Genomic DNA, 26,859 nt, shown 5'->3' on the forward strand with positions numbered 1-26,859 from the left:
GGGCTTAGCCAGGTCAGTTCAGGAGATGGGGTGCCAGGCGAAGGGATGAGAAGATGGTCAGGAGAACCTGAGCCCATAAAGCCCAGCAGGGGGCAGGCATTTGCTTGGAGCAGAATGGGAGAGGGGCCAGCCCTGTCTGTCCCCTGGGCAGTTGTATGACCTGGGCCAGACTGTCCCTGGTGGGAGCTCGGAGAGAGTGGGAGTGTGATCTATGGTGCGCACCTGCACATACACCTGTGCTCATCTGGGCCCGTTTGGAAGGCCAAACTAAAACGAGCAATGCCCAGCTTTGGTCCACAGTGCCTGTTGATTCAGGGTCAGCAGCAGCTGGCTCCAGTGTCTCGGGATCCCCTCATGATGAGGGGCTGACCATAGAGGCTGAGGTCAGACCTGGGCCCCAGCTGACTATGCCTGAGGATGATAGGGAGGGGGGGGCACCCTGTGGGTTACTCATAAGGGGCCTGTGTCAACCCTTTTATGAACTTCCATCCCCAGCGAGCCCTGAGCCTCTCTAGTGTCAGTGGGAAATTCATTTAGGAGGGAATGGGTATCTCAGGACACCTGTAACCCCTGCAGCCTCAGAGCTGGGGTAGGTGGAGGGTAGCTTCAGCTTTGACACTAAAATTCTGTCTCCCAGCACATAGAATTAGCTCACCCCTCCGGTGCCTTTGTTTTCTCTCCTGACATTTCTCCCTCTGCTCCCTTGTATGGTTGACTGAGCAGAACTGGGACTCAGGGAGGACACCTCACTTCTCTGGGCCTTGACTTCCTCCTCTGTAGATGTGGAATGCTTTGGTTCCCACAGCTCTGACACAGGGACAGGGACTCCCTCTTCTCAGGAGCTTTAAGAGCTCCAGGCTGGCGGTGGAAAGGACAGGGAGCAGGCAGAGTCTGGCACTCATCTTTATTACAGGTTGGCAAGAATGAAGTTCCAGAGGCAGTGTCACTCCTCATCATGCAGTTTTTGCTGAGAAAGGAATAAAAGGTGTGAGGGGGCAGCTGGCAAGAGGGAGGAAGGGTGTGGGGAAGAATCTCCAGGGCTTTTAGGGGCCTAAAGGGGATGCCTTTAGGGGGAGAGGTTCTGGCCTCAGGGATCTTGGTTCTCATTTGCAGGTCTTTGTAGTTTAGGGGGTGGAACTGGGCTTTCTTCAGAGGTGCCAGTCTGTACGGGCCACTCTGAGTAGGAAGGGGATTCTCAGGCATGGGAGCTGTGGGACCCCCAGGTCTGTCACACTATAGGGTAAGGAGTGCCCACTCTGAGGGGCACTGATATTGGCGGGTGTGTTGACATGGGGTGACTAGTGGGGCCCAGAGGAGGGACCCACCTTGGCGCCGATGTCGCGGCTCTTGGCCCGCAGCTTGTTGACCTGGGACTCGGCGATGTCCGCCCGCTCCTCTGCTTCATCCAGCTCGTGCTGCACCTTGCGGAACTTGGACAGGTTGGTATTGGCCTGCTCCTCCTGCAGGGGCGGGGGTTAGGGCGGGAGAGGATGAAGTGAGAGGCAGCGGGGGTTGGAAATACTGAGCATCCCAATCTGAGGGACTCCCTGTCCCTGAGCTAGGGGCTTGGTGTTCTCATCCCCAACTATGTTCCCCTATCAGCTTTGCCAAGGATATCCTGCTCCTGGCTTGGCATCCTCCTCAACTTGCCCAGAATTCAGAATCCTTCATGGCCACCCACTGCCCAAGATGCATTAGATACTGTCTGGTCTGGTTTCTTTCAGAACCCAGCCTCACTGCACCTGCTCAACCAGAACTCTGATAGATGCTCCCAACTGCAGGGTTCCTGCACACATGTGAGCATTAACACCTTATTTGCACACTTTGCTGCCCACCCGGAGTCCTCCCCACTGCTCTATGGTCAGGTCCTTCTCTGGGCCCAATTCCATAGCCACCTTCCAGCCTTCAGCACTGTCTGGCCCCCTGGCCTGCTTAGCAGTGGCACTGCTTTCTCTTGGGCCTACTGGTGTATGGATTATAAGCAGTTTGTAGGCAGGTCCTGGGTCTATTTGACCCAAAAGCACTGCTTTTGTTTGCTCAGGGTGCCTGACATAGCTCTGAGCACCCAGAGCATGTGGAACGTCCAGTCCCCATGCTGAGGCGGACACCTGTCAATTCTCACACATGAGAGGTATGTTGACAGAGAATGGAGAAAACCATGAACTCACTGCCTCCTCTGCCTGGCGCTTGTAGGCCTTGACCTTCAGTTGCAGCTTGTCCACCAGGTCCTGCAGCCGCAGCAGGTTCTTCTTGTCCTCCTCCGTCTGGGGGTGGATGGATGGGAGAAGCCAATTGAGAGGAGGAACAAGTAGAATCATTGTTCCCTCCCTCAATACATCACTTTCCTCCCTAGGCCTTAGTTGCCTCTCCCTCCCATGGGCCAGGTCAATGAGGGGGTGGGGGATTCTACCTCTGTTGCTACTTATAGGTCAAAGGACCACAGCAAGGTCCTCAGTCCAGATCTAAAAGGCAAAGAGGGCTGTAGCGCTAAAGTTGGAAGTGGGGGAAGGGGCCCAGAACCAAACAGAATTCTTTCATCTGATAACATGGAGACATCGGGGCTGTGTCAGTTCCAACCTGGAGCACTGTAGATGCTCCTGGCCAGTGGCTTTAGAGTGAGCTGAGAGGACTAATGAGGAACCCTGAACAAAGGGTATTATCATAGTCCAGACCATTCTGACCTATCATATATATATTGTACTGGGTCAGATTTGGGCACTATACAAGATCACTGTCACCTGATCATTCCTATCTCCACATCATTGCATGTGCTAGGATACCACTTGCCCTTAGGTTTGCAGTACATCTGCAGTTCTATAGCTGTGTCTCCTTCTTGTGCCTCTCATATCCAACTGTCAAATGAATCAATACCCCCTTTCTCTGTCCTTCCTTCCCAGGCACACTGTGAAAACAACAGGTCAAGGGCAAAAGCTCTGAGCTATGCAGATGCAGGTCTTAGAACATTTTGGGATCTTCTTTATCTAAGGCCTTCTATCTGTTGTTCCAGAAACTCCTTGGAAGATCTGAGTCTTTTCCCATCTCTGACTTTTATCCCTAAAGTGCTACACTATGTCCCCCCCCTTTCAGGCCAGTAGAAGCGTTCCTTGGGCTGTGCTAAAGCCTTAATGGTAGCACTTTAGGTTATTAAAAAAAAATCCTGAGGAAATTGCTGGTTAAAAGATTTTCAGGAAGTAGAGGTAGGTTCTGCATTCACTAGGAAAAATCATGGACTCAAGACAAATTGACTCCAGGGAATGTGAAAGAAAATTAATCTAAAGATAGCTTCTCAAGACATGGGTTCCAGGGGGGTCGGGTGGCATTCCTGGAAAGTGCATGTGCGTGGGGCCTGTGTGGGTTGGGAGGTGGGATTAGAGAAGCACTTTCACATTCGCTCTCAACTGCCCCCTAGAGCAGCCCCCACGCCCGCACCTGGTAGGTCAGCTCCTTGATGCGGCGCTCACTCTTCCTCATGCCCTTGACCGACTCCGCGTTGCGCTTCTGCTCGGCCTCCAGCTCATTCTCCAGCTCCCGCACCCGGGCCTCCAGCTTCTGCAGCTGCTTCTTGCCGCCCTTGAGGGCGATCTGCTCGGCCTCATCCAGCCTGTGCTGCAGGTCCTTGATGGTCTGCTCCATGTTCTTCTTCATGCGCTCCAGGTGGGCGCTGGTGTCCTGCTCCTTCTTCAGCTCCTCTGCCATCATGGCAGCCTGGGGACGGGAGACACGTGTAAAAGAACAGAGGCCCGGGGCCTCTTGTCCCTTGAGGATCACCTTTTTCCCATCGTGGCGTTTGTTTCCCGAGGCCCTCAGACTCACGCAGCTACAGAGTCAACTTGCCGCGGCACAGTGGCCTGGCCTGGACCCAGGGCCCCATGTCTTTAGCGGGGGCAGGAAGGGGAGCAGTCACTCACATCCGTGATGGCCTTCTTGGCCTTCTCCTCGGCGTTCCTGCACTCCTGCACGGCCTCCTCCACTTCAGTATGAAGCTGGGACAGGTCTGACTCCATCTTTTTCTTTTGGTTGATGAGGCTGGTGTTCTAGATACATGTAGAGAAAACTATCAAGTAGATACTTTGTTATTTGATTCTACACCTGTATCCACAGAAAATTAAAACCAGTCATTTTTTTAAAGTCTTGTTTTTATTTATTCCTTGTATCCTTTGTTATTGTGTATTCCATGTTTTGTATCAGCTTTCCCTTTTCTTATGAAAACGGATATGTTCTTGAGGTTTACCTAAAATTACTCAGCTCTGAAGAAAGACTTCAAGCAGCGAAAGGTCTGCAATTCTTCTCCTGACATCTTTCGTAATGTGTCTATTCAGGAGCATGAAAATATTGCAGGGAAAATGGGAACAACTTTTTACCAGGACAATATCCTGGAAATGATTACAGTTGCAGAAAGAATATAGTAGAGTAATGAAGAGGGGGTGGAGTCAGTGGATGATATCATTCCCACACATACTAGATTACAGCAAAAAGGCCCACAGGACCCTGCAGTAAGATGGACACGAAAACTCATTGCAGAGAAGAGCTGACGTCACTGTGTATGGGACTGCAGAAAAATGGTGTTCCGTTGAGAATTTGGCTTACAAGTAGATGCACTTGTACTTCGTTAAATGCCCCACATCTCCCTCTACAGAGCAATCTGGGGGCTGTCCTCCAGATCAGGGATGCCAGATGACAAGACAGCACGCATTTCACCACTCCCAGATTTGTGACTTTGGTGGATCTCGCCAACCAATCACGACCCCATTAGCTTTTAAGTGTAGGCCCTCTTCTCAAGGTAGTGATTCCGACAGCCATGACTGACAGATGAGAGATGGCCCAACAGATGAAGCAATTTGCCATTCTGGTTGGACATACTCACTCAGAGCATCTGGTTCAGAAGCTTCTGTGGTGTCCCGGCCTCTGCCACTCAGCAGGTTTGTCCACACGGCCCCTGACCTCCTCACCTGGGAGTGCAGCAGCTGCACCCGCTCGCTGGTCTCGATCAGCTCCTGCTCCGCCAGCTTCCGAGACCGTTCCGTCTGCTCCACCACGGCCCGCAGCTCCTCCAGCTCAGCCTGCAGCAGGTTGTTACGCCGCTCCACGATGGCGATGTTCTCCTTCAGGTCGTCGTTGGCACGGACTGTGTCGTCCAGCTGGATCTGGGTGTCCTGCGGGGGAAAGCATGTGAGAGACCTGCACCCATCCCATCAAGGCTTCCTATTTGGGGTCTGACACACCCTATGCCATGTTCAAACCCTCGGTCCAGTAGAGGGCAAAGGGGCACATCCCCTCATCTATTCTCTAGGCCTGAAAGCTGGACTGGTCCAGGACATGCTTAGGATCTGGTCGCTTTTCTTTCCTCAAGCCTCCAAGTCCAGGAGGGGGGTGGCTCCCACTTTCTCATTTGTGTCAGCCCAGGGCCCTCATCATACCTGTGGGCAGCTCCCTTCTGAGCGTCCCAACCTCTTTTACCTTCAGATGGGCCTGGGCAATCTTCAGGTGCTTCTGGGCCTCTGAGGCTGTCCTGTTGGCCTGGCTCAGCTGGATCTCCATCTCATTGAGGTCGCCCTCCATCTTCTTCTTCACCCGCAGGGCCTCGTTGCGGCTGCGTGTCTCTGCATCCAGGGAGGTCTGCAGCGAGTCCACCACCCGCAGGTGGTTGCGCTTGGCCTGCTCCATCTCCTCGTCCTTCTCTGCCAGCTTCCGCTCAATCTCTGCCTTGATCTGGTTGAACTCCAGCTGGGCCCGGAGGATCTTGCCCTCCTCATGCTCCAGGGAGGCCTGGGAGAGGGTGGGGGAGAGAGGGTTCAAGGCAGACAGTCAGGGCACAGGGCAAGGTGGGGAGGGAGGCCAAACGTATGCAGGGTATCAGCCAGGACTACGGCCTCTGGAGAGGAAGGCCTGGGAAAAGATGCAGGAGGTGAGACCTGCATCCCAGACCACCAGGGTGCCCTGGCAGAGGAAGTGCAGGATGCTCTGGGTTTCCTCTGTCAAGGAAAGGGTTTGAACCTCACAATTGCCAAAACACTCTAGTACCAACACTGCGTAATCCTGACCCTCTAAACATCATAGAAAAGTGGGAGGTTTTTCGGGGCGCCTGGGTGGCTCAGTTGGTTAAGTGTCCGACTTCAGCTCAGGTCATGATCTCACAGTTTGTGGGTTCGAGCCCCGGGTCAGGCTCTGTGCAGACAGCTCAGAGCCTGGAGCCTGCTTCTGATTCTGTCTCTCTGCCCCTCCCTTGCTCACGCTCTGTCTCTCTGTGTCTCTCAAAAATAAATAAATGTAAAAAGAAAAGTGGGAGATTTTTATGACCACATATTCCAAACTTTATCTTTGTTTCCTGGGTCACTTACCCTTTAGTGAAAAATGTTAGAAACCCCCTAACTCAGGACTTTCCCTAGGTTCTTAAAAATGAACAGTAATAATAGCAAATATATATTAAGTGCTTAAGTTTGTTACCTCATTTAATCTTAGTAATAACGCATAAAATCTTATTAGGTATGTACAATTAATTCCATTAGAGATAAGTAAAAGAAGGTACAGAGAGGTTAAGAAACTGGCCCAATGACACAGTGGAGGTTCTGAAGCCAAATTTCACATTCAGATCTGTTTGACTCTGAAGCCCACTTAATGTCTGAGGGGTTATTATGATAACCACTTTATAAACATGATAGGAAACATAACCTTATGACTTATAATCAGACTGGGATGATTTTCTGGGTGCAGACCTTGGCTTTGGAGGTAGTCATGGGTACCAGATAGTAGGTAGACTAAAAAAGGAGCTAATAAATTTTGTCTTGGGGTCAGCACCACCCCCAGGTGAAGGAGAGTGGGGAGTCAGAAACAAGACAGGGTAAGTAGGAGAGGGTATGAGGTAGGGGTGTGGGCAGAAACAGCCTCTCACTTCTGCCTCCTCCAGGGCCGACTGCAGCTCCAACTTCTCCACTTCTAGCTGCTTGCGGACCTTCTCCAGCTCATGTGCATTCTTCCCTCCTTCTCCCAGCTGCTCAGTCAGGTCAGAGATCTCCTCTGGGGGTCAGAGGGCCAGAAAGCCCAAAGCCTGAGTTTTCCCTGCCCAGTGTGGCCCTCCCCATCCCCCCTCCCCCGCCCCTCCCTGGTCTCTCAGGCCTCAGCGCACCCTGAAGGTTTTTGTTCTCCCGCTTGAAGGTCTCCAGGTGCTCCAGGGACTCCTCGTAGGCATTCTTGAGCTTGAAGAGCTCTGTGCTGAGGGAGCGCGCCTCCTTCTGCGAGGACTCCAGCTCTGACTGCGACTCCTCATACTTCTGCTTCCACTCGGCCAGGATCTGCGGGGACCTGGCTCACTGCGTGGCCCCCAGCCCCGCCCCAGCCCCGCTCCAGGGCCTGCCCAGGTCCCTGGGCTGGGCTCAGCCTCCTCCCCTGCCCTCAAGGAGGAGGTCCCAGTCTTCACGGTGACATTGGCCTCCCTGCTCCGCCCCTGGCTGCGGCCTCCAGCTTGGGCCCACCTTGTCGAAATTCCTCTGCTTCTTGTCCAGGGCTGCGGCAGCTGCATTGGAGCGCTCCACATCCACCATCAGGTCCTCGATCTCATTCTGCAGTCGGTGCTTGGTCTTCTCCAGGGATGAGCACTTGGCGTTGACGGCCTCCACGGCCTCCTCGGCGTCCTGCAGCCGCTGGGCCAGCTTCTTCCTGCCCGGGGCAGTTAGTGTGTGTGTGTGTGTGTGTGTGTGTGTGTGTGTGTGATTCTACCTGGGAACAGTGGGACCTTGGAACCACCTCCTCCCCAGACCAGGTTGACCCAATCCTCCTCCCCACAATACCTTGGGACCCTGAACAGCCCTTTAGGCCCTGCGTCCCTAGCCTCGAGCAACCTAAGCCTGCGAGTGCCTAGGACAGAATGTCTTCCCTACGTGCAGTGACCTCTGGGTGACAACCCCCACCCCTCCCCATACCAGGCTGATCGATGGAAGCTCCTCTGACCAACAAGCTTTTTGCTCGTCTTATACGTGAGCATCAGGTATAACCCGAGCCAAAAGCTCATGCGTCACAGGAAGTGAGTCAGGGCCAGCCAGGTTCACTCAGAACACAAGATCCAGGCTCCCTTTCAATCATCTCTGTTAGCCCCCATGCTTCTTCCACCCTCCTCAGATCTCCTTCCCATGCCCACTCTGCCTGTCTTGCTCCTTCCCCTCTTAGAATTGGGTGGGGGACTGCCCTGAACTCACTTGGCCTCTTCGAGCTCTTCAGTCCTCTGGATGGCATCTGTCTCGTACTTCGTCCTCCACTGGGCCACCTCTGAGTTGGCCTTGGACAGGACGCGCTGCAACTCAGCCTTGGCCTCCGTCTCCTCCTCGTACTGCTCCCGCAGCAGGTCACAGTCATGTCGGGCTGACTGCAGTGCATGGGCCAGGGCGTTCTTTGCCTGGAGAGGGGTGGGCACTGACAGACAGGCTCATTTCCAAGGAAGGGAGGAGGGAATGCCCCACCACCATCATTCTCTAGATCCTTTTCATATCCATAGACTTCAAACAAGCCCAGCCTCAATTAGAGTGAGGGCTGGTGTGGAATCTCAGCATCTTGGAGTAGCCTCCCAGTTTGCCCACCCCACCCCCTTACAAATAAGGAAAGAGGCATTCGATGATGTTGAGGTGTGGCTTAGCTGGAGTGTAGAGGAAGCTAGATTTGGGCTCTTTCCACCACAGAGGATTCTCTCCAGTCTCTAGGTCCCTATTCCTGGTCTTGATGTTAATTGTCCAGCACTGCCATCAAGCCTGTCCCACTGTCCCTAGCTGCGCCTCACCTTGCCCTCCTCCTCCAGCTGCCTCTTGAGGTCCTCCAGCTGCTGGGTGTAGGAGAGCTTGCCTCGGGTCAGCTGGGATATCAGTGCCTCCTTCTCATCCAGCTGCCGAGACAGCTCCCCTGGAGGTGGGAACAAGAGGGAGGAATTTGTGGGCTACGGAAGGGGGCAATTGGTACCTGACCCTCAGGAAGGCGCAGGGCTGGTGAGGGGCACCCACCGTTTTCAGTCTGCAGCTTAGCTCGCTGGGTGGTGAGGTCATTGAGGGAGCGTTGGGTCTCTTCCAGCTTTGCACGGTACTCATTGGCCTGGTCCTCCAGTGTCCGGGACACCTTCTCCAGGTTTGCCTTCAGGCAGTAAGGGACAACTTGTCATGGAAAGGGACTGGGTGGACCAGAGAAAGGATGGGAAGGCCAAGGTGGGGAGAGCACAGGGATCAGGGAGGTGAAAAAGAGAGGTGCTGACAGGAACAGTCTGAAAGGGGTACATGAACTAAAGGAGAGATGGTGAAGAGCTGTGGGCAGAAGGAGGGAGGGTGAGGGAGAGAGCAAGACAGAGACCAAGAGGTGATGAAGGGGTGACGATGAGAAGACAGGGCAGAGACAGTGGAAGGAAGGCCACCGAGACAGAGAAGGGGGCAAGAAGGGTGAGAGGGCAGCCCACCTTGGCCTTGATGATCTGCTCCATGTTGGAGGTGACATCATCCAGCTCCAGCTTGAACTCGCTCTTCTCCTTCTCCAGCTTCTGCTTCACACGCTGCAGGTTGTCGATCTGCTCGCCCAGCTCGGCCACGCTGTCGGCGTGCTTCTTGCGCAGGGCCGCCGCCGTGGCCTCGTGCTGCAGCGTGGCCTCCTCCAGGTCCCGCCTCATCTTCTGGAACTCGGCCTCGCGCTTCTTGTTCATCTCGATCTGCACGGACGTGGCCCCGCCGGCCTCTTCCAGCCGCTCGCTGATCTCCTCCAGCTCCCGGGACAGGTCTGAGCGCAGCTTCTCCACCTTGGCCCTGGCGGTGCGCTCAGCCTCCAGCTCCTCCTCCAGCTCCTCGATGCGAGCCTGGGCCGGCACACAGAAAGCTCAGACCCACCGCCTGCAGACCCCACCCCAGGTCTCTAGAACACGCAGGTCTCTCCGGACCAATGGTTCTCAACTAGGGAAAGTTTTGTGCCATGGGGGATAGTTGGCAATGTGTGTAGACATTTTTGCTTGTCATGACTTGCCATCTAGTGGGTAGAGGCCAGGGGTGCTGCTAGACATTCTGTGATGCACAGACCATCAATATCAATTTGGTTGAAGCTGAATCCTCAAAGCACTTCCTAGAGACATTTAGACTCAGTCTGAGAATCTGCAGCCCTGAATCCAGAGAATCTGTGTTCAGATGGGGATTCAGAGCTCCTGTGAGATCCTGAATCTCAAAGATTCCACAGATTCACTAGACTCTGCTCTGCTAAACATAAGGCAGGAAAGCTGGTGCTTGTATCTTACAAACAGTTGCAATAATATGCCTGAAAACAATCAAAATGTTTACAATCCGGGCTCCTGGGTGGCTCAGTCAGTTGAGCGTCTGACCTCAGCTCAGGTCATGATCTCACGGTTCATGAGTTAAAACCCCACATCGGACTCTGTGCTGACAGCTCTGGAGCCTGGAGCCTGCTTCCGATTCTGTGTTTCCCTCTCTCTCTGCCTTTCTCCCACTTACGCTCTTTCTCTCTCTCTCTCTCTCTCTCTCTCTTTTTCTCTCTCTCTCAAAAATAAACATTAAAAAAATTTTTTTTAATGCTTGTAATCTTCCAGGTTCACCACGAAGTCCAGTCAACCATACTCCTCACTCTCCAGGGGTTGCCTTATTTATGTCTAGGGTGGGTTCTACTTTTGTTGTTCCCTTCCAGGCCAGGTGAGTGCTAGAAAGTTGGCCTTTTCATCATCATGCCCCTACCTCATTTTTCTGGCCTTTTCCTTGGCCTTGACTAAATTGGGAGAATGTCCCATCTTTCATTTTGATCTGTTCCCTGACCAGCCAGGAGCAAAAAGGAGTATCAATCAGTGGAATCCCTGAATCTGTGGTTGAGGACAGTGTTAATGGAATGTGTGTGGGTGGGCCCTGGGAGCAGGAGAGAGAGGGCCACCACGCCTCTGCTCTCAAGATGAGGAAGGTAGGACTATGTGCAAGAGCTTGGGCAGGAAGAAGGAGGGCCTCAGCCTATGGCCAAGACCTGGTGAGGATAATAGCACTGTTGTTCTGGGTCTAAGGGCCAAAGAGTTTGCCTAGACCCAAATAGAAGAACCTGGAGAATGTCCTAATATTCTGGCTATAACTGAGAGGGGCACCCAAGAAAATGGAAGGGTAAATTATCACTGAAGGCAGGCTAGCCCCTGAGCAGCTCCCCAAATGAGTGGAATTGTGTTCATGTATCACTTGTAGCCTGGACCATGGGCCCCGAATGCTGAGGAGAGATCAATGCTCTCCAATAGCCACAGTGTGACCAGAAAATCAGAGGATAAGGCCTTGCCTGTAATAGTTGAGTACCTGCTGTCTTTGTGGCCACTATGTCCAGACCTGGCCATGCAGCTTCTGTAGCTATAAAATGGGATCTCAGTACCTGTCTGCCTTGCTTCCAGGGCTCTTCTGACAAACACAGGACTAAAAGCACGTTAAAATTCAGGGTGCACTAAAAGTAAGGGTGGCTATGGCTGTTAATTTAATCTCCTCCTGAAGAGGGATGAGAAGGCCATGGAGAAAATAAAAGAACACCTTCTAGCTAGTGGCAGGCTGACTGCTAGCTGTCTAAGTGGTTTTATAAACATTATCTCCTCTGGCCTTCTGTAAGGCAGGTGCTATTATCTCATTTCACAGGTGAGAAGAGAATCTGAGACTCAGCAAGGGGAAGTGAATTGCTCAGGGTTGTAGGAGTTGACTGAATACCATAGGGTCAGTACCTGGGAAGAGTATGATCAGAGCACTCCATAGGAAGGTGCTCCATGAAGGCCCTCCTCACCTCCATGTAGAGGGAAAAAGTACCAGAAGAAGAGCAAGAGGAGACTTGAACCCTGTCATTTGTGCTGGAGGAAAAAAACCCATGAGACAGGGCACAGCTCATCAAGAGAGCCCTTTTAGTAGGCTTGTTTGCCTCCCAGAATAGCCCTGCTGAAATAAGACTCATTGCTCTAATGGGGGAAGGCTGGTGTTCCCAAGTGCCAAGTCAGGGGGCATGGTGTCTCCAAGGCCGCCTGGAGTTGTAGATGCTGTCTGGAACCCTACAGAGCTCTTGCAGCCTCAGCTGCCTCACCACTGAGCTCCCCATTTGGCTGCACCAGGAAGAACTTCACCTGGTTTTCCTTCAGTTTCTTCTGCAGCTGAAGGGCCAGTGCCTGCTCATCCTCAATCTTACTGTTCTGCTGATTAATGTCAAACTCCTTCCTGGAGGAGAAGGGAGGGGTGACAGGTGGTCTTCCATCCTCTGTGCCCATTCTCTTCTCTTGCCTGGCATGCTAGGACAAGTCCCCTCCCCACTGGTGCAGAGGGTGAATGAGGGAGGGCTGTTTGACTTCCTCATTCACACTGTGCCCGGGGACAGTCATGGCCAGTGGGGTTGTGGCATCCTGTGCTCTAACCCTCAGGCCAGACATCTCCATTTGCCCCTCTGGGACACCCCAGGCTCCTACTTCTTGAGTTTTTCTTCAAGCTGCTGCTTGTCATTCTCCAGGTCCATGATGCTTTCCTGGGTCAGCTTCAGGTCACCCTCCAGCTTCCGCTTTGCTCGCTCCAGGTCCATACGAACCTTCTTCTCCTGCTCCAGGGATCCCTCCAGCTGGTGGAGAGAAGAAAATAAACAAGGTATAGAAAACATGAGATCCACAATACATGCTCTTCTGCTCTCTTCTAAAGTCAAAGTCCAGCGGGATTGGCGGTCAAACTAGCAGAGAAATCCCTGCAAGCACAAAAAATTCTGAGTCCTAGTCTAGTGAGGAATTGCAGAGGGCAAAGAGGCTTCAGGGGTCATAGAGGTTAGCTCTAAGTACCAGGAACTCCTTGGTCATTGATGTTACCTGCAAAATCCTGACCTGAGAGAGACAGAGCATGGCTCTTACTACTCACATCATCCACCTGCTGCTCCAGTTTGACCTTAGACTTAGTCAGTGTGTTGGCCTTGTCCTCCTCAGCCTGAAGGTCATCTAGGGCTTGCTGGTGGGCCTCCTGCAGAGCCTTCTTTTCCTTGGTCAGCTTGGCGATGATTTCATCTAGTCCAGCCATCTCCTCTGTCAGGTTCTTCACCTGCCGACCAAGAACCCCATCCCATTCAGGGTCAGAGGTCACCAGCCTGGAGATGTCTATGGGTATGTCCAATGCCAAGGACCAGGACCACCTTGTGGTTTGGGAATCCTGAGGAGACCTGGGCTGGAGCCAGAAGGAGCTGCCCTCACCTTGTTCTCTGTTGCATGCTTCTCCTTCTCCACCTTGGCCAGCGTCAGCTCCAGGTCATCAATGTCCTTCTTGAGCTCAGAGCACTCATCTTCCAGCTTGCGCTTCTTGGCAGTGAGCTCTGCATTCATCTCCTCCTCGTCCTCCAGCCTCTCTGTCATCTCCTTCACCTTGGCCTCCAGCTGGATCTTGTTCTTGATCAGCTGGTCACAGCGCTCCTCTGCATCATTGAGGTTATCTTGTTCCTGGGAGATGAGGAAGGAGAGCAGAACTGGTGATTAAAGAGAGAAGAGACACAGGACCTTAGTCCCTGGGGATGAGATGGGCTATAATCCAGGGGAGTAAAGGGGGAGGCATGAAGAGATAATTGCGTGGCTTTACTGCCTGCACTTGGAGCTGGAGGTCATTCTTCTCCTGCAGCAGGGACACCATCTTCTCCTCCAGCTCCTTGCGGCGAGCCTCTGACTTCTCCAGCGCCTCTTTGATGCGCCCAAACTCCTCCTTCATGGTGGCCATCTCCTTCTCTGTCTCTGCGCTCTTCAGCAGTGGCTTGATCTTGAAGTAGAGCTTCATCCAGGGCCAGTTCTTGACCCCCATGAAGGCCCGAATGTTCCACTGGATTACCAATAGGGCATCCCTGGGAAGGAAACATGGAGGTAGGAAAGAGCATTCAGAAAGAGCACTTCCCAAACATGGGACCGACTGCAGTTGGCTCCCAGCCCATCTAAGCAAGTTCGCAGGCACCAGAGGGCTGGAGCCCTGTCTTGCGCCTTGATATACACCCCCACTCCAACATTACCTCACTGATCATGGAGCTACTCAATAAATATTTATTAATTGAACAATTCAACTAGAGGACAGTTTATATCTTCCCTGCTGGGGCACTAGTAGTAATGAAAGTTACGCCACTCAGAATGTCTACTAAGTTCAGTGTTTTTAATCCCATAAGAACTGCAAATGTGTTAAAACTTGTATTTCACAGGTAAGAATATCTATAGCATATATGTAAATTATGAAGCATGAAATAAAATCACGAACCATGAACCTATCAATTGTTCGAACAACAACTAGAGCCATTATCAGTGTTGATTCAACCTGTGTGCTTCTCTCCATCCTCTTTCCTAGTCCCCCCACCAGAAGTAGCCACTATCCTGAATCTTGTGTTTTTCATTTCCTTACTTTCTCAAAACATACTTTAACTCAATGCGTATGTGTCTTTAAACAATATGTCACTGTTTTTTGTTATCTCTGAGTTTTATAAAAATTGCATTACACTGTATGTATCCTGCTGTGACTTGCTTTTGTTCACTCAACAGTATGCTTTTGAGGCTCATACACATTGTACCATGTAGTTGTAAGTCCCTCCTTTCATTGCTTTATAATATTCCACTGAACAACTATTCTACTATTTACCTATTCCCCCGGGGATGAAAATTGGAGTTGTTTCCAAATCTTTGCTGCTCGTCAATGATGCTATATTCTTTTTTTGTCTCATGTCGTACATGTGCAGGAGTTTCTGTGGGAATGCACTTAGAAGTGGAATTGGAAGGTATGCAATAGTCCATCTTTTTTTTCTTTTTAAGTGATGCTGTGCCCAACACAGGACTCAAACTCACAACCCCGAGATCAAGAGCCGCATGCTCTACCAACTGAGCCATCCATGTGCCCCTACAATTGTCCATCTTTATATTTGTTTTTTTTTAAATATTTTTAAACGTTTATTTATTTATTTTGAGAGAGACAGAGAGAGTGTGAGCAGGGGGTGGGGGAGAAGGGCAGAGAGAGAGGGAGAATCCCAGGCAGACTCTGCGTGGTCAGCGCAGAGCATGATGTGGGGCTTGAACCCATGAAACTGAGATCATAACCTGAGCTGAAATCAACAGCCAGACACTTAACCAACTGAGCCACCCAGGTGCCCCACAATAGTCCATCTTTTTTTTTTTTTAACATTTATTTATTTTTGAGAGAGAGAGAGACAGAGCATGAGCAGGGGAGGGTCAGAGAGAGGGAGACACAGAATCTGAAGTAGGCTCCAGGCTCTGAGCTGTCAGCACAGAGCCCGACGCGGGGCTCGAACTCACGGACAGCGAGATCATGACCTGAGCCGAAGTCGGCCGCTTAACTGACTGAGCCACCCAGGCGCCCCATACAATAGTCCATCTTTAAGAGATAATACATTGTTTTTTCAGGGAGGTTGCACTAATTTACAGACTTCTTGATTTTTGTCAATCTAGTGTTTTTAAATGGTATCTCATTGAAGCTTAATTTGCATTTGCTTATGAAGAATTTTCTTTTTTTCTTTTTCAAAGAATTCAAAATGAGACCCAGAGTGGTAAAGTCACTTGCTCAAGCCAGCTAGTGAGTGGTGAAGCCAGAATTTGATCTCAGGTCATCTGACCCACACCAGTTAGCACTGCTTGTTTGCCTCTTATATATCTGGGAGAGCCTTTCCCTTTCCTTCACCTCACCTGCGTTCCACGATCTTCTTGAACTCAATGCGCATGAGCTGGCCCCGGGCTTGTGCTTGGATGCGGGTGATGATGCGGCTCAGCCTCTCGTCCCGCATCTCCTCCAGCAGACCCAGCAGCCCCGCCTTGAAGAACACCTGTGGGCAAGAGAGCCACAGCCTCAGAGAAGGGTAGCTAGGGTGGAGGAAGTGGGTGGGAGGTGCTGACTGAGCTCCTAGGGGATCCATCACCCATATATCCTAGACCTCAGAGTGAAATATGAAAAAGAAGACAGAAAGGAAGCCTGGGTTCCAGCCCTTGGGTTGATTCAGGAAGCCAGGATTCAGAGGCCTGCCTTCTAAACTCCTAGCTGCTCCACTTAACATGGCTGGGCGTCCTGCAACTCCACGCTGTGGGGCTTTAGACCCACCTTGGTGTGGCCGAACTTGTACTGGTTGTGGTCAATGTCCAGGGAACCCAGCAGCTTCTCTGCCCCTTTCCTGCTGTCAATGAATTGGCCCTCAGGGATGGCCGTTGGGTTCAGGATGCGATACCTGGAGAGGGAGGCGCCCCAAGTCACCCACGTTCTGTGCTGACCTGCTCTGCCCACAGCATTCAGGGCCACCTGTGGACTCCCCTCCCCACCAGGTCTTCCCAGTTTCCCCCTGTTTCCTTAGCTCCAGGGCACCCTGTATCCACCTCTGCCGGAAATCTCCATAGAGGATGCGGTTGGGGAAGCCCTTCCTGCAGATGCGGATGCCCTCCAGCACACCGTTACAGCGCAGCTGGTGCATGACCAGGGGGTTGTCCATCACCCCTGCAGCAGGAAAAGAGGAGAAAGGGTCAACCTCAAGGCAAGTGGATGCCAAGTACCCTCTCTAGATTAGACCCTTACACATCGCTCACCCGGAGCCTTCCTTTCATTGGGGATGATGCAGCGCACAAAGTGAGGGTGGGTGGTCCTCAGGTTGGTCATAAGCTTATTCAGATTCTCCTGGGGGTGGATGAGAGTGGGGACTCAGAAGCCACAAGAACCATCTTTTTGGTCCCTGAGCCCCTGACAGCCTGTCTCCAGAACTCTCCAAGGGACAGAGAGTTGACATATAATTTATGATGTGAATTCAGGCTTGTGTACAACTCCCATGCCCAAAATGACGACATAACTCTAACTTCTTTCATTCCCAAACTCAGAGCATCAGGTTAGGGTGACAGCCAAAGGGCTGGGCCTGCCCACCATGGGCCTCTTGGCATCTCTGTGTCCTTCTTACCCGGTGGAGGGCTGACACTGTCTGAAAGGATGAGCCTTTTTTCTTCCCTCCTTTGCCTTTACTGCTGTCCCCTAATAACAAGAAAAGAGATGAGAAGCCAGAGCCTGAAAGTGGAGGAATCCTTTGGCAGGGCAGGGTTCTGCCCCTCACTAGCCATGTGACTTCACAAAGTGATTCTCCATGTCTTAGGTTTTCCAGGAGGAGAATGGTAACTGCCTCTAAAAGATGTGATGAAGATTAGATAAGTTTGCTTGCTACATGGTATATGCTGAAATAATACCAGTGCTTTTCTCCCACCTTCTAACTCCGCCCTTCATGCTTACATCTTTCCATGGTCTACCTTCCTTCTCATAGTTCATCCTCCTCATTCCAATCCACACCCTCTCTTTTCCTTCTCTGAACGGGACACTCACTTGTTCTACCAGATGTTCAGTGATCCTCTTACAGGCATGGCTATGCTGGGCCTGGTGCAGTGATGCATGACACCCTCACTGACCTCCAGTTGCTCACAGTCTTGAGGAGACACACGACATGTACACCAATATCCATAGCACAAAGTGGAAAATGGCACTTTCAGAGATCAGGTACAGCCTGTGGTATCTCCTGACCCCCATCCTGTGACTGGAAAGCAGGCTCCCTTCTGCCTCTATGGTCACATGGTTTGAAGCAGTGAGACCCTGGCCCCTCACAACTTAAGAATTGCTCTGGCCCAATACAGGGGCTGCCCTCTTACCAACATCAGCAGAAGCATATGAGGAGAAGAGTGTGGCCATGAGCTTGAGGGAGGACTTCTGGTACAAGCCCACCACTGTCTCGTTGAGTGGGTCTTTGTTCTTCTCCAGCCAGCCCAGGATGTTGTAGTCCACGGTGCCAGCATAGTGGATCAGGGAAAAGTGAGCTTCCTGCTTCCCCTTGACATTGCGTGGCTTCTGGAAATTGTTGGACTTGCCCAGGTGGTTGTCATACAGCTTGGCCTTGAAGGTCATGTCAGTGGCCTTGGGGAACATGCACTCCTCCTCCAGGATAGACATGATGCCCATGGGCTGAGAGCAAGGGGAGGAAGCAGAGAGAGCATCATTGCATGCACTCCCAGGATTCCAGAGTCCCACACCCTACCAGAGGAAAGACTACAGCCCAGTATAGCGGGCAGGCTACAGAAACTCTGTGCTGGCACCTTCTGTCACAGTATAGGAACCTAATATTCTTGGAATCAACCTAAATCCAATTCTATTCTGGCCTACATAACCTCTTTTTGCCCCAGTGGACCTAACAAAGAGCCCTGTGCTCCCAGTTGTCCTGCAAGGTCCCAAGGCCTTGCAGCAAGTCCCTTCTTCTTGTAAGACTCCTTGCCCCAGGGCAAGGAGTATGTATGTGTCAGAGGTGCCAGACTAAGGGACAGGCCAGAACCCTGTCTATATGATGGGTAACAGTTCTTCAAGGGATTGTTAGAGGGATCCAGGTTCCGTACAACATCCTGCTCTTCAGAAAGGATGGTAATTCTTGACTTTTCTTGGGGCAGGAATTGTAATGAGAATTTGATTAAACTAAAGATGTCTCCCTGGAAAAAGGCATGTTCATACTCTCTCTCTCTCTCTCTCTCTCTCTCTCTCTCTCTCTCTCTCTCTCTCTCTTCATATAATTTCAGGCAATTCTGAGGCTTCTGGAAGAGCAGCACCCTGGATAACCACCCAAAGCTTCTGGTAAGCTCGCATTTTCTGAAGGGCAATGGCTGGCTGGGTGAGGGTAGTTATTCCAAGCTCTGGTCTGTATCAACAAAGTGCAAAGGCACACTGAGAACAAGCCAGCACTGGGAGCCTCACACCTCACATCCTTGTCTCTTCTGAGTCTATAGACAAGAGGGGCTGAAACAGGCTTATTCTCTGCTATCAGGAAGAGGAGGGAAAACCAAATGTCTCCAGTTTCAGCCTAGGATCTTTCCATGAATGATGCTTCTCATGGAAGTCAGAGGGACCAAGAGTCCTCTCCTCACTAAATCTCCTTCTTAGGACTCTGGGAGGTGACCACCGTGCAGGACAAGTTCTTAGGTCCTGGGGAGAGAAGAAAAGGGCTCATCCTCTGTATGCCCATGACTTTACAGTGGGTAGAAGCTGGGTCTGAGAGAGGCTTGGGATTCTGGGGACTCCAGTATCCTGGTTGTAGAAGGGACAGTACTGCCACTCTGTCTGGGATGACAGGGGAAGGTGACACACACAGGTGGCAAGATGGAGGCAGCACCTTCTCAATGAGGTCGATGCAGGCCTGCAGGTCCATGCCAAAGTCGATGAACTCCCACTCGATGCCTTCCTTCTTGTACTCCTCCTGCTCCAGCACGAACATGTGGTGGTTGAAGAACTGCTGCAGCTTCTCGTTGGTGAAGTTGATGCACAGCTGCTCAAAGCTGTTGAACTGCAGGGGGCAGGGGTGGAGCGGGTCAGGCAGGCAGGGGTCTGAGAGGACAGTGGGGTCAGCCCAGGCCTGTGCCCCAGCCCAGTTAGGAGTGTGGCCGGACCCCTCCTCTGTCAGGCCAGGGAGAGGGAGCCCCCACTGGAAGACAGGATGATGTGTTTATCACCGCTGAGCCCCACCGCCTTTCCCACTCCTGGCCATGATGGTCACAGGTGCGAATGAGTGAGTTACTGTTCCCCCCACACCCAGGCTCCCCCAACTCACATCGAAGATCTCGAAGCCGGCGATGTCCAGGACCCCTATGAAGTATTGGCGTGGCTGCTTGGTCTCCAGGGTGGCATTGATCCGTGTCACCATCCAGTTGAACATCTTCTCGTACACTGCCTTGGCCAGCGCCCCAATGGAATAATACACCTGCTGGACGCTCTGCCCCTTGGTGACGTACTCATTGCCCACTTTCACCCGAGGGTGGCACAGCCCCTTGAGCAGGTCAGCTGAGTTCAGCCCCATGAGGTAGGCAGACTTGTCGGCATCTGGTGGGGAAGGAAATAACTAAGCAAGCACTTTCCACAGACCTCCTTTGCCTGCCCCAGAGCTTTTCTGAAGCATTGAGTCTGACCCCTGTCACTAAAGAATTGCAAATCCAGGCCTGGAAGGGCACAAGTCTTGCCAGGGGCACCCAGCCCAGGCCTCTCCATCTGTCCAGAACTTCCCACCACCCAGCAATTCCTCTTGCCTCTGTCTTTGCATCTACTGGGCGTCCCTGGGCGAAGCCCTTCACCAGCACAGCTGTGAGCTCATCCTTGCCCTCACTGTCCCTTCATGTCTCCAGGGCAGACACTGTGGTTGACAGAAGAGACATGTGCTGCTCCCTGCCTCCTTTCTTCCATCCCAGGATCTGGCCCAGGATTGGGCCCATTCTACTCTTAATCCATGTGGGGTTTTTTGGGTTTGTTTTTATTTTTGTTTTGTTTTGTTTTTAATATGTATGTATGTATGTATTTTTGAGAGGGGGTGTGAGTGAGCGATAGGCAGAGAGAGAGGGAGAGAGAGAGAATCCTGAGAGGGACAGAGAGAGGGGAAGGAGGAGAGAAAGAATCCCATGAAGGCTCTGCACTGTCAGCATGGAACATGAAGTACCTTGAGCTGGAGCTCACCCCATGCAAGACTCAAACTCACAAACCGTGAGATCATGATCTGAGCCAAAGTCAGATGCCTAACCAACTGAGCCACCCAGGTGCCCCAATCCATGTGTTGACCAACTTGACCAGCTGGGAAATCAAGGTTTCTAACAATGTGTTACATCCCCCCCAACATACAATCTCTGTTTAGAGGAAATTTATTTGACTTAATTTCAAGAATTTTATGGTAGCTTGTAACATGCTGTCATGAAACCCAGGCTTGGCATTTTGATATGGATAGACACAGATAAGTGGTCCTTGAAGATAGGCTAAGAGGAACATTCTTAGGCATTTGTCTAGCCCTATACACCTCATATCTCCTTCTCCATGAAATGTTACCATAGTCCCAGAGTGAGCTAGGAGGGACTGTTGTTCCATTTCACTAAGGAGGAAACTGAGGTCCAGTGAAATGTGTGACATGTCGATGTCAAGCTGTATTTTGACCCCTGGCCTTTGCCTCCCAAACAGGACATGGCACAGAGTCCGAACAGGGCTCACCCAAGGATTGGGGACCCTTTGCATACATACCGCATTAATGATCAGGATGCACAGAGCTCAGAGTCTGCTTTCCTGAGCTTGGGTGAGTCTTGGGCCCAGGAGGAAGCATCCCCAACTCATAGTTGGGATTGAAGAGTTGGCAAGATTGTGGGGGACCTCCCTGTCTGCCCACCTTCCCCATGTCCCCGCCCCTCCCTGGCTCTCACCCCATCCATCTACCCTACAAGCCTCAGGTCCCTAGGGAGCAGGCCTGTCTGGGGAGAGTGGGTGGCCTCTGGCTAGGCTCTAACAAGGAGAAAGCCTGTTGGTAGGGGTGGATGGGGTGAGGGTGAGGGCAGAGCCTCCTTCTGGGAAAAGGTGCTGCCCTCTAACCATGTACTTCTCGTACTTCTGGTTTCCTCTAACTTTCTCTATTTTATGGTCCTAATAGTCTTAATAAATTAGGTTGTCAGCTCTTGAAGAATTTTTGAAAGATACCACTTTTGGATGCAGCTTGGGAGACCCTGCTCCCAGTGGACTATCTCCTCATGACAAGTGAACGCCCAGCACCTCAGGCCTTTACAGCACCTGCCTTCCCTGCCCCACCTTCAGTGCCATCTGGCTCGGCCTGCTCCTCCCGCTGCTTCTGCTTGAACTTCATGTTGCCGTAGTGCATGATGGCACCTGTAAGCTTGTAGACGCCAGCTTTCTCCTCAGGAGTGAAGCCCAACACATCAAAGGCACTCTGGGAAAGAGCAAGAGAGGCAAAGAGGGTGGTTGGATTGGGTGGTACAGGAGCCCTCAGGAGCTTTCACGCTGCCTCCTTACTCACATCCGTGGCCACGAGCTCCTCGGAGTCATCGATGGAGGCCACAGACACCTCTCCCTGAGACACGAAGGCGTAGTCGTAGGGGTTGTTGGTGACCAGCAGCATATCTGTCCAGGCAAGGAGCAGGGCAGGGGACAAGGGGATGGAAGAGGATAGAGACAGACAGAGAGGGGTTGGGAGAGGGACACCGTGGGGGTGGGGCAGGGATAATAGAGGAGAGGACCGGGAGCAGGGAGAGAGGAGGAGAGTCAGCAAGGATCATGCAGAGAATCAAAAAGACATGAAAAGGTAGACAGGAGACCCAGGGAGGGAGGACAGTGGGAGAATGATACCTGGGAGTAGGGCAGGCACAAAGAGGAGAAGGAAGAAACAGACTAGGAGGAGGAGAAGAAATATGACAAAGAAAAAGTAGGAAAGGAAGCAAGAGGAGACTCAGGCAGGTCTGAGATGGGGGAGGAAGAGAAAGCCACTGAGCAGACCAAAGGAGGAGGGAGGTGAGCAGGAGCAAGTGAGGAGAAGGAGGGTACCCGCCCTGTAGGGGAGGGCAGTGTGGGCATTGAGGCATCAGGTGGCCTCACCCAGCAACTCTGGCTTCTTGTTGGACAGGATCTGGTAGAAGATGTGGTAGTTTCTCTCAGCCTTCAGCTGGAAGATCACCCGAGACTTCTCCAGGAGATCTGAAGTGCAGAGATGGGGGGAAGGCAGGTAAGAACAGAGAGAGTCAATCCAACAAAATGATGGAGATTAGGGAAGAAAGGCTCTTATAACAAAATGGAGAAAGCAGGGGAAGAGGCAAGGAGATGCAGAGGGAATGTTAAGATAGGGTCGCCCAGCTAGCTGGGAAAGAAGGCTGAGATAGAGGACACAGAGAGGTGGGCAGGGCTCCCTGTCATACTCACAGGTCTCTATGTCTGCAGAAGCCAACTTTCCAGTGGCTCCAAAGTGGATCCTGATGAATTTCCCCTGGGGGCGGATGGGACAAACAGTGAGGGAACTGACCAGAAGGGACAGAATGGAGATCTTGGACCTCAACACAACCCAAAAAGCCCTGAATAGTTCTGGAAATGTTAATGACTTATTTGGTGTCCCAATTTACTATCAGGAAAACAGAGAAAAGGATGCCTATTCCCCTATTACCAAATATCTCTGAGCAGAAACAACAACATGGGAATGAAGGTAAATATTACTACCTTTGTTTCTTTTTTTAAAAATATTTATTTTTGGGGCGCCTGGGTGGCGCAGTCGGTTAAGCGTCCGACTTCAGCCAGGTCACGATCTCGCGGTCCGGGAGTTCGAGCCCCGCGTCGGGCTCTGGGCTGATGGCTCGGAGCCTGGAGCCTGTTTCCGATTCTGTGTCTCCCTCTCTCTCTGACCCTCCCCCGTTCATGCTCTGTCTCTCTCTGTCCCAAAAATGAATAAACGTTGAAAAAAAAATTAAAAAAAAAATATTTATTTTTGAGAGAGATGGGGGAGGGGCAAAAGAGGGGGAACAGAGGATCCCAAGTGGGCTCTGTGCTCACAGCAGAGAGTCCAATGTGGGGTTCAAACTCATGAACCTTGAGATCATGATCTGAGCCAAAGTCATACACTCAACTGACTGAGCCACCCAGGTGCCCCACTACCTCTGTTTAGAGGTAGGGAGTTTAGATAAGGGAGCTGGGACTTAAGCATGGAGACTTTCTGGGTAGGTGGAAAACTCGGAAATCAGCTCCAGCACCTATGCTCTCTTCCCCCTTCCCATGTGGAAGAGCTTTGTAAACAGTCATTAGGAAAATCTAGAATGTGACAAAAATCAGCTCCATTACTTGGCTATGAAACAGCCATGGTGACTCTGGGTCTCTTTTCTTGAGTTCTCAGAGCTCAGGGAGGCAGACTGAGTGGGGAGGGTTTGGGGTGTGTGTGTGTGTGTACACACACACTTGCTGGTAACCAAAAGCCAAACACAGGATGATCAATTGGGTGTAGTGACTGTTAGGAAAACAGTGCCCCCTTTTTCTTGTCAAGGCCAGATGAGGCCAGTTAGCAGTCATCAAGGGCACTCACGAAGCGGGAGGAGTTGTCATTCCGAACCGTCTTGGCGTTGCCAAAGGCCTCCAGGGCGGGGTTGGCCTGGATGATCTGGTCTTCCAGGGTGCCCTGCAAAAGCAGCAAAACCTCGAGGGTTTATCTTCTGTCTACCTCCAGCAGTGGAGAGGGCAGGAGGCTGCTCTGGTCCCGGGAAATGGAGGTGGGCCTGTGGCTCCAAAGGGCCATATTTGGACATCAGAGTATGTGTCTCCTGCCAGGAAGGTCTTGAGCATTGGGCTTAGTGGTGCTGTCCCCACTGTTCCCCAGGGCAAGGCTGGGGGTCCCCTGGGTCAGCCTGCCCACAGGCCCCTTCTGCTAAGCCTGTGGCCTACTCCATACCTTGTTGGCATTGGCATTGTCCTTCTTACCACGGTCACCTATGGCCGCAATGCTGGCAAAGTACTGGATGACACGTTTTGTGTTCACAGTCTTCCCTGCACCGGATTCTCCACTGGAGGCAACAGGGACCCATCAGAACCCAAGATCCCCTCTGTGCTCCATTCAGAGTTCAGCACTGCACCCTCCTCCCTCAGAATCCCGGCCATCTAACCTCCTCCACTGGGGTCTTGCAGAGTTTGCATATCATTGTAGGTCACTCTGGCACCCCTCTGAAAACCCAGCTCCCCACACTCCTGACAGTCACAGCCTTGAAACCTTCCTCCCCTCTGTACCCCCAGGAATCAGCCTGGATCCTCCCCAAGTCCCTGTGTGGGTAGATGGCATTTGCTCACGTGATGAGGATGGACTGGTTCTCCCTATCTGGAAGAGGAAAGAAGAGAGGCAACAGAGTCAGGTCCATGGGGTACAGGGCTGAGGGGGCACAGGTCAGGGCTGCTAGACTCACCTGTCAGCATGTACTGGTAGGCATTGTCAGAGATGGAGAAGATGTGGGGTGGTGCCTCACTCCTCTTCTTGCCCCGGTAGGCAGCCACCACCTCCGCATTGTACACAGGCAGCCACTTGTAGGGATTGACGGTGACACAGAAGAGGCCAGAGTAGGTCTGGAGTAGGAGAGAGGGCAGACATGAGGGGCTAAAGTGGTAAGCCTGGGGCAGATGGTGACAGGCAGGGGAGTCTCTTGCTTATCCCAGCTGGCTCCTCTCTTCCTGCAGCTACCAGGGGTAGGAAGGGGGCAAAGGGGAGCTTGGCCCCATGGGCAAGTTCTGACCCCTATCTTTGAGAGAGTTGCCCTGGCCTCCTTTGGCCTCTATCCAAGGCTGGCATCCTGTCATGTATACTCACGTAGATCATCCAGGCTGCATAGCGCTCCTTGAGATTGAAGAGCACAGCGGGCTCATGCAGGAAGGTCAGCATGGCCATGTCCTCGATCTTGTCAAACTTGGGTGGGTTCTGCTGCAACACCTGGTCCTCCTTCACGGTCACCGTCTGGGGAAGGTGCATGGACAGGGATGACCACACTCCTACCAGAACCCTTGCTATTGTGTACTCGCCAGCCTCACCCACTTACCTCCTCCCAGGACACGGGCCACAACCTGGCCTCGATCTCCCAGCTCTTCTCTGACCAGTGCCCATAGCTCCCCCACAACTCTTTCCCCACATAACTTACTGCTCACTCTCCCTCCCATCCTAGGTACTATCCTAGAGTCCCTGTGTCTTGCCAGGACCCCAGAGCTTGTGCGCTTGAGCAGCACTTTTCCATCTCTGCTTCAACTGTCTAGGGGCAAACTTGGCGGGGCTGGCAGCTCTCCTGTCTGTGCACACACCTTACCTGACTCCTGGGGACAGTGCTTGAGGGTGTCAGTTGCTCAGGGTCAACCTTGCCCTGCTAGAAAACATCTCACCCACCTTTCCTACACCTCCCTGCTCTGCATTGGTCACTATCAGTGTGGTTTGATTGGCACCAGTTTGCATGCCCTAATGTCATTAGGTCCCACAGGTAGGCATTCTAGCATTGTTTTCTTTCTTTCTTTTTTTTTTTTTACAGTGGAGGAAGCTGTGAATAGAATAATTAAATGGTTTACTGGCAGGGTGGATAGCCAGTGGCAAGGCTGGGATCAGAGTCAAAGCTCCCAGCAGGCTGTGGGCTGTCATAGCACACCTTGTTGGTACACAACATTCAGTCACCATGTCTCAAGGCAAATGGTTCTGAGCTGCTGCTAGTGACCAGTGGCGATTCTCATGGCTGGCCTGAGGAAGCAGGGACTGTGGACATCTGAGTGCTAGTCCCCAGCTCTGGGACTGAGCGTTCAGCTCAAGAGTTCCTGCTTTTTTGATGAACCACGGGAATCTACTCCCAAAACCAAGAGCACACTGTACACACTGTATGTTAGCCAATTTGACAATAAATTATATCGATCTATCAATAAACATTAAAAAAAAAAAGAGTTCCCACTTTTTGTGTTCCTCTGGGCCTAAGACTTTGCTCTTGGTTTGGGTGAGGTTGTGGTTTGAGGGAGTTGGTCCGTGGAGGAAACTGAGGCACAGAGGGGAGGGATACACATTCAAGAGGGAGCTTTACTTGATGCTGTGTCTGTGTCTTCTTTATCTACAGGACCCCTCTGAGGCCAAAACCAGTGGAGGTCCCCCCATCCCCGCCCCAGCATCCTCTCTGGCAAAGGATGTGCATCCCTGGGATGGTGCCCTGTTACATCTGCTCAGGTCCATCTGAGAAAGGTCAGAGTTCTCACTCAAATGTTGGGCTCCTCTGGGGGGGGGCGTGTCCTACACCCTTGCTGGCTTTGGGTCTCCTACAGAGCCCCTCAGCTCCCATTGCAAGTGGCCCCACTCTTTATACACCCCCCACCAAACTTTCTCTCCCTTTCCCTGGTGCTCTGCCCCACACACCTTGCCATTTTCTGTCTCAGCAGTGACCTTGCCCCCTTCCCGGGACAGGATCTTGGCCTTCACAAACTCCTCCTTGTCGTCGGGCACAAAGCACTCAGTGCGGATATCAAAGGGCCGGGTCTGGGCCTCCAGACGCTCCTTCTCTGATTTGCGGAGGTACTGGGCTGCTGCCCCAAAATCAGCCATCTGGGCATCAGTCAT

The 26,859-nt window shown here is 52.1% G+C and overlaps 1 protein-coding gene across 1 annotated transcript; it reads right to left on the bottom strand.

Annotated features, from left to right (window-relative positions):
• Nucleotides 1–943: 943 nt before the first annotated feature.
• On the bottom strand, nt 944–26,859 carry MYH6 (myosin heavy chain 6). Its single transcript, XM_047074610.1, has 37 exons — nt 26,659–26,859; nt 25,096–25,239; nt 24,698–24,854; nt 24,585–24,612; nt 24,193–24,304; nt 23,830–23,922; nt 22,686–22,749; nt 22,365–22,463; nt 21,790–21,893; nt 21,564–21,702; nt 19,564–19,832; nt 19,129–19,299; nt 17,627–17,936; nt 16,894–16,964; nt 16,532–16,619; nt 16,325–16,442; nt 16,056–16,179; nt 15,647–15,783; nt 13,560–13,815; nt 13,181–13,423; nt 12,855–13,031; nt 12,422–12,567; nt 12,086–12,176; nt 9,425–9,814; nt 8,982–9,108; nt 8,765–8,883; nt 8,190–8,386; nt 7,470–7,653; nt 7,124–7,289; nt 6,890–7,014; nt 5,458–5,766; nt 4,950–5,153; nt 3,909–4,034; nt 3,430–3,705; nt 2,169–2,264; nt 1,326–1,460; nt 944–967 (listed from the first exon to the last, which is right to left on the bottom strand). Exons 1-37 carry the CDS (start codon nt 26,857–26,859, stop codon nt 944–946), a joined length of 5,820 nt encoding a protein of 1,939 aa, XP_046930566.1.

This window comes from Lynx rufus, unplaced genomic scaffold (genome assembly GCF_022079265.1).
Source record: "Lynx rufus isolate CCGP_SWC_20201006 ecotype Redwood Valley unplaced genomic scaffold, mLynRuf1.p SCAF_13, whole genome shotgun sequence".
Taxonomy (NCBI): Eukaryota; Metazoa; Chordata; class Mammalia; order Carnivora; family Felidae; genus Lynx; species Lynx rufus.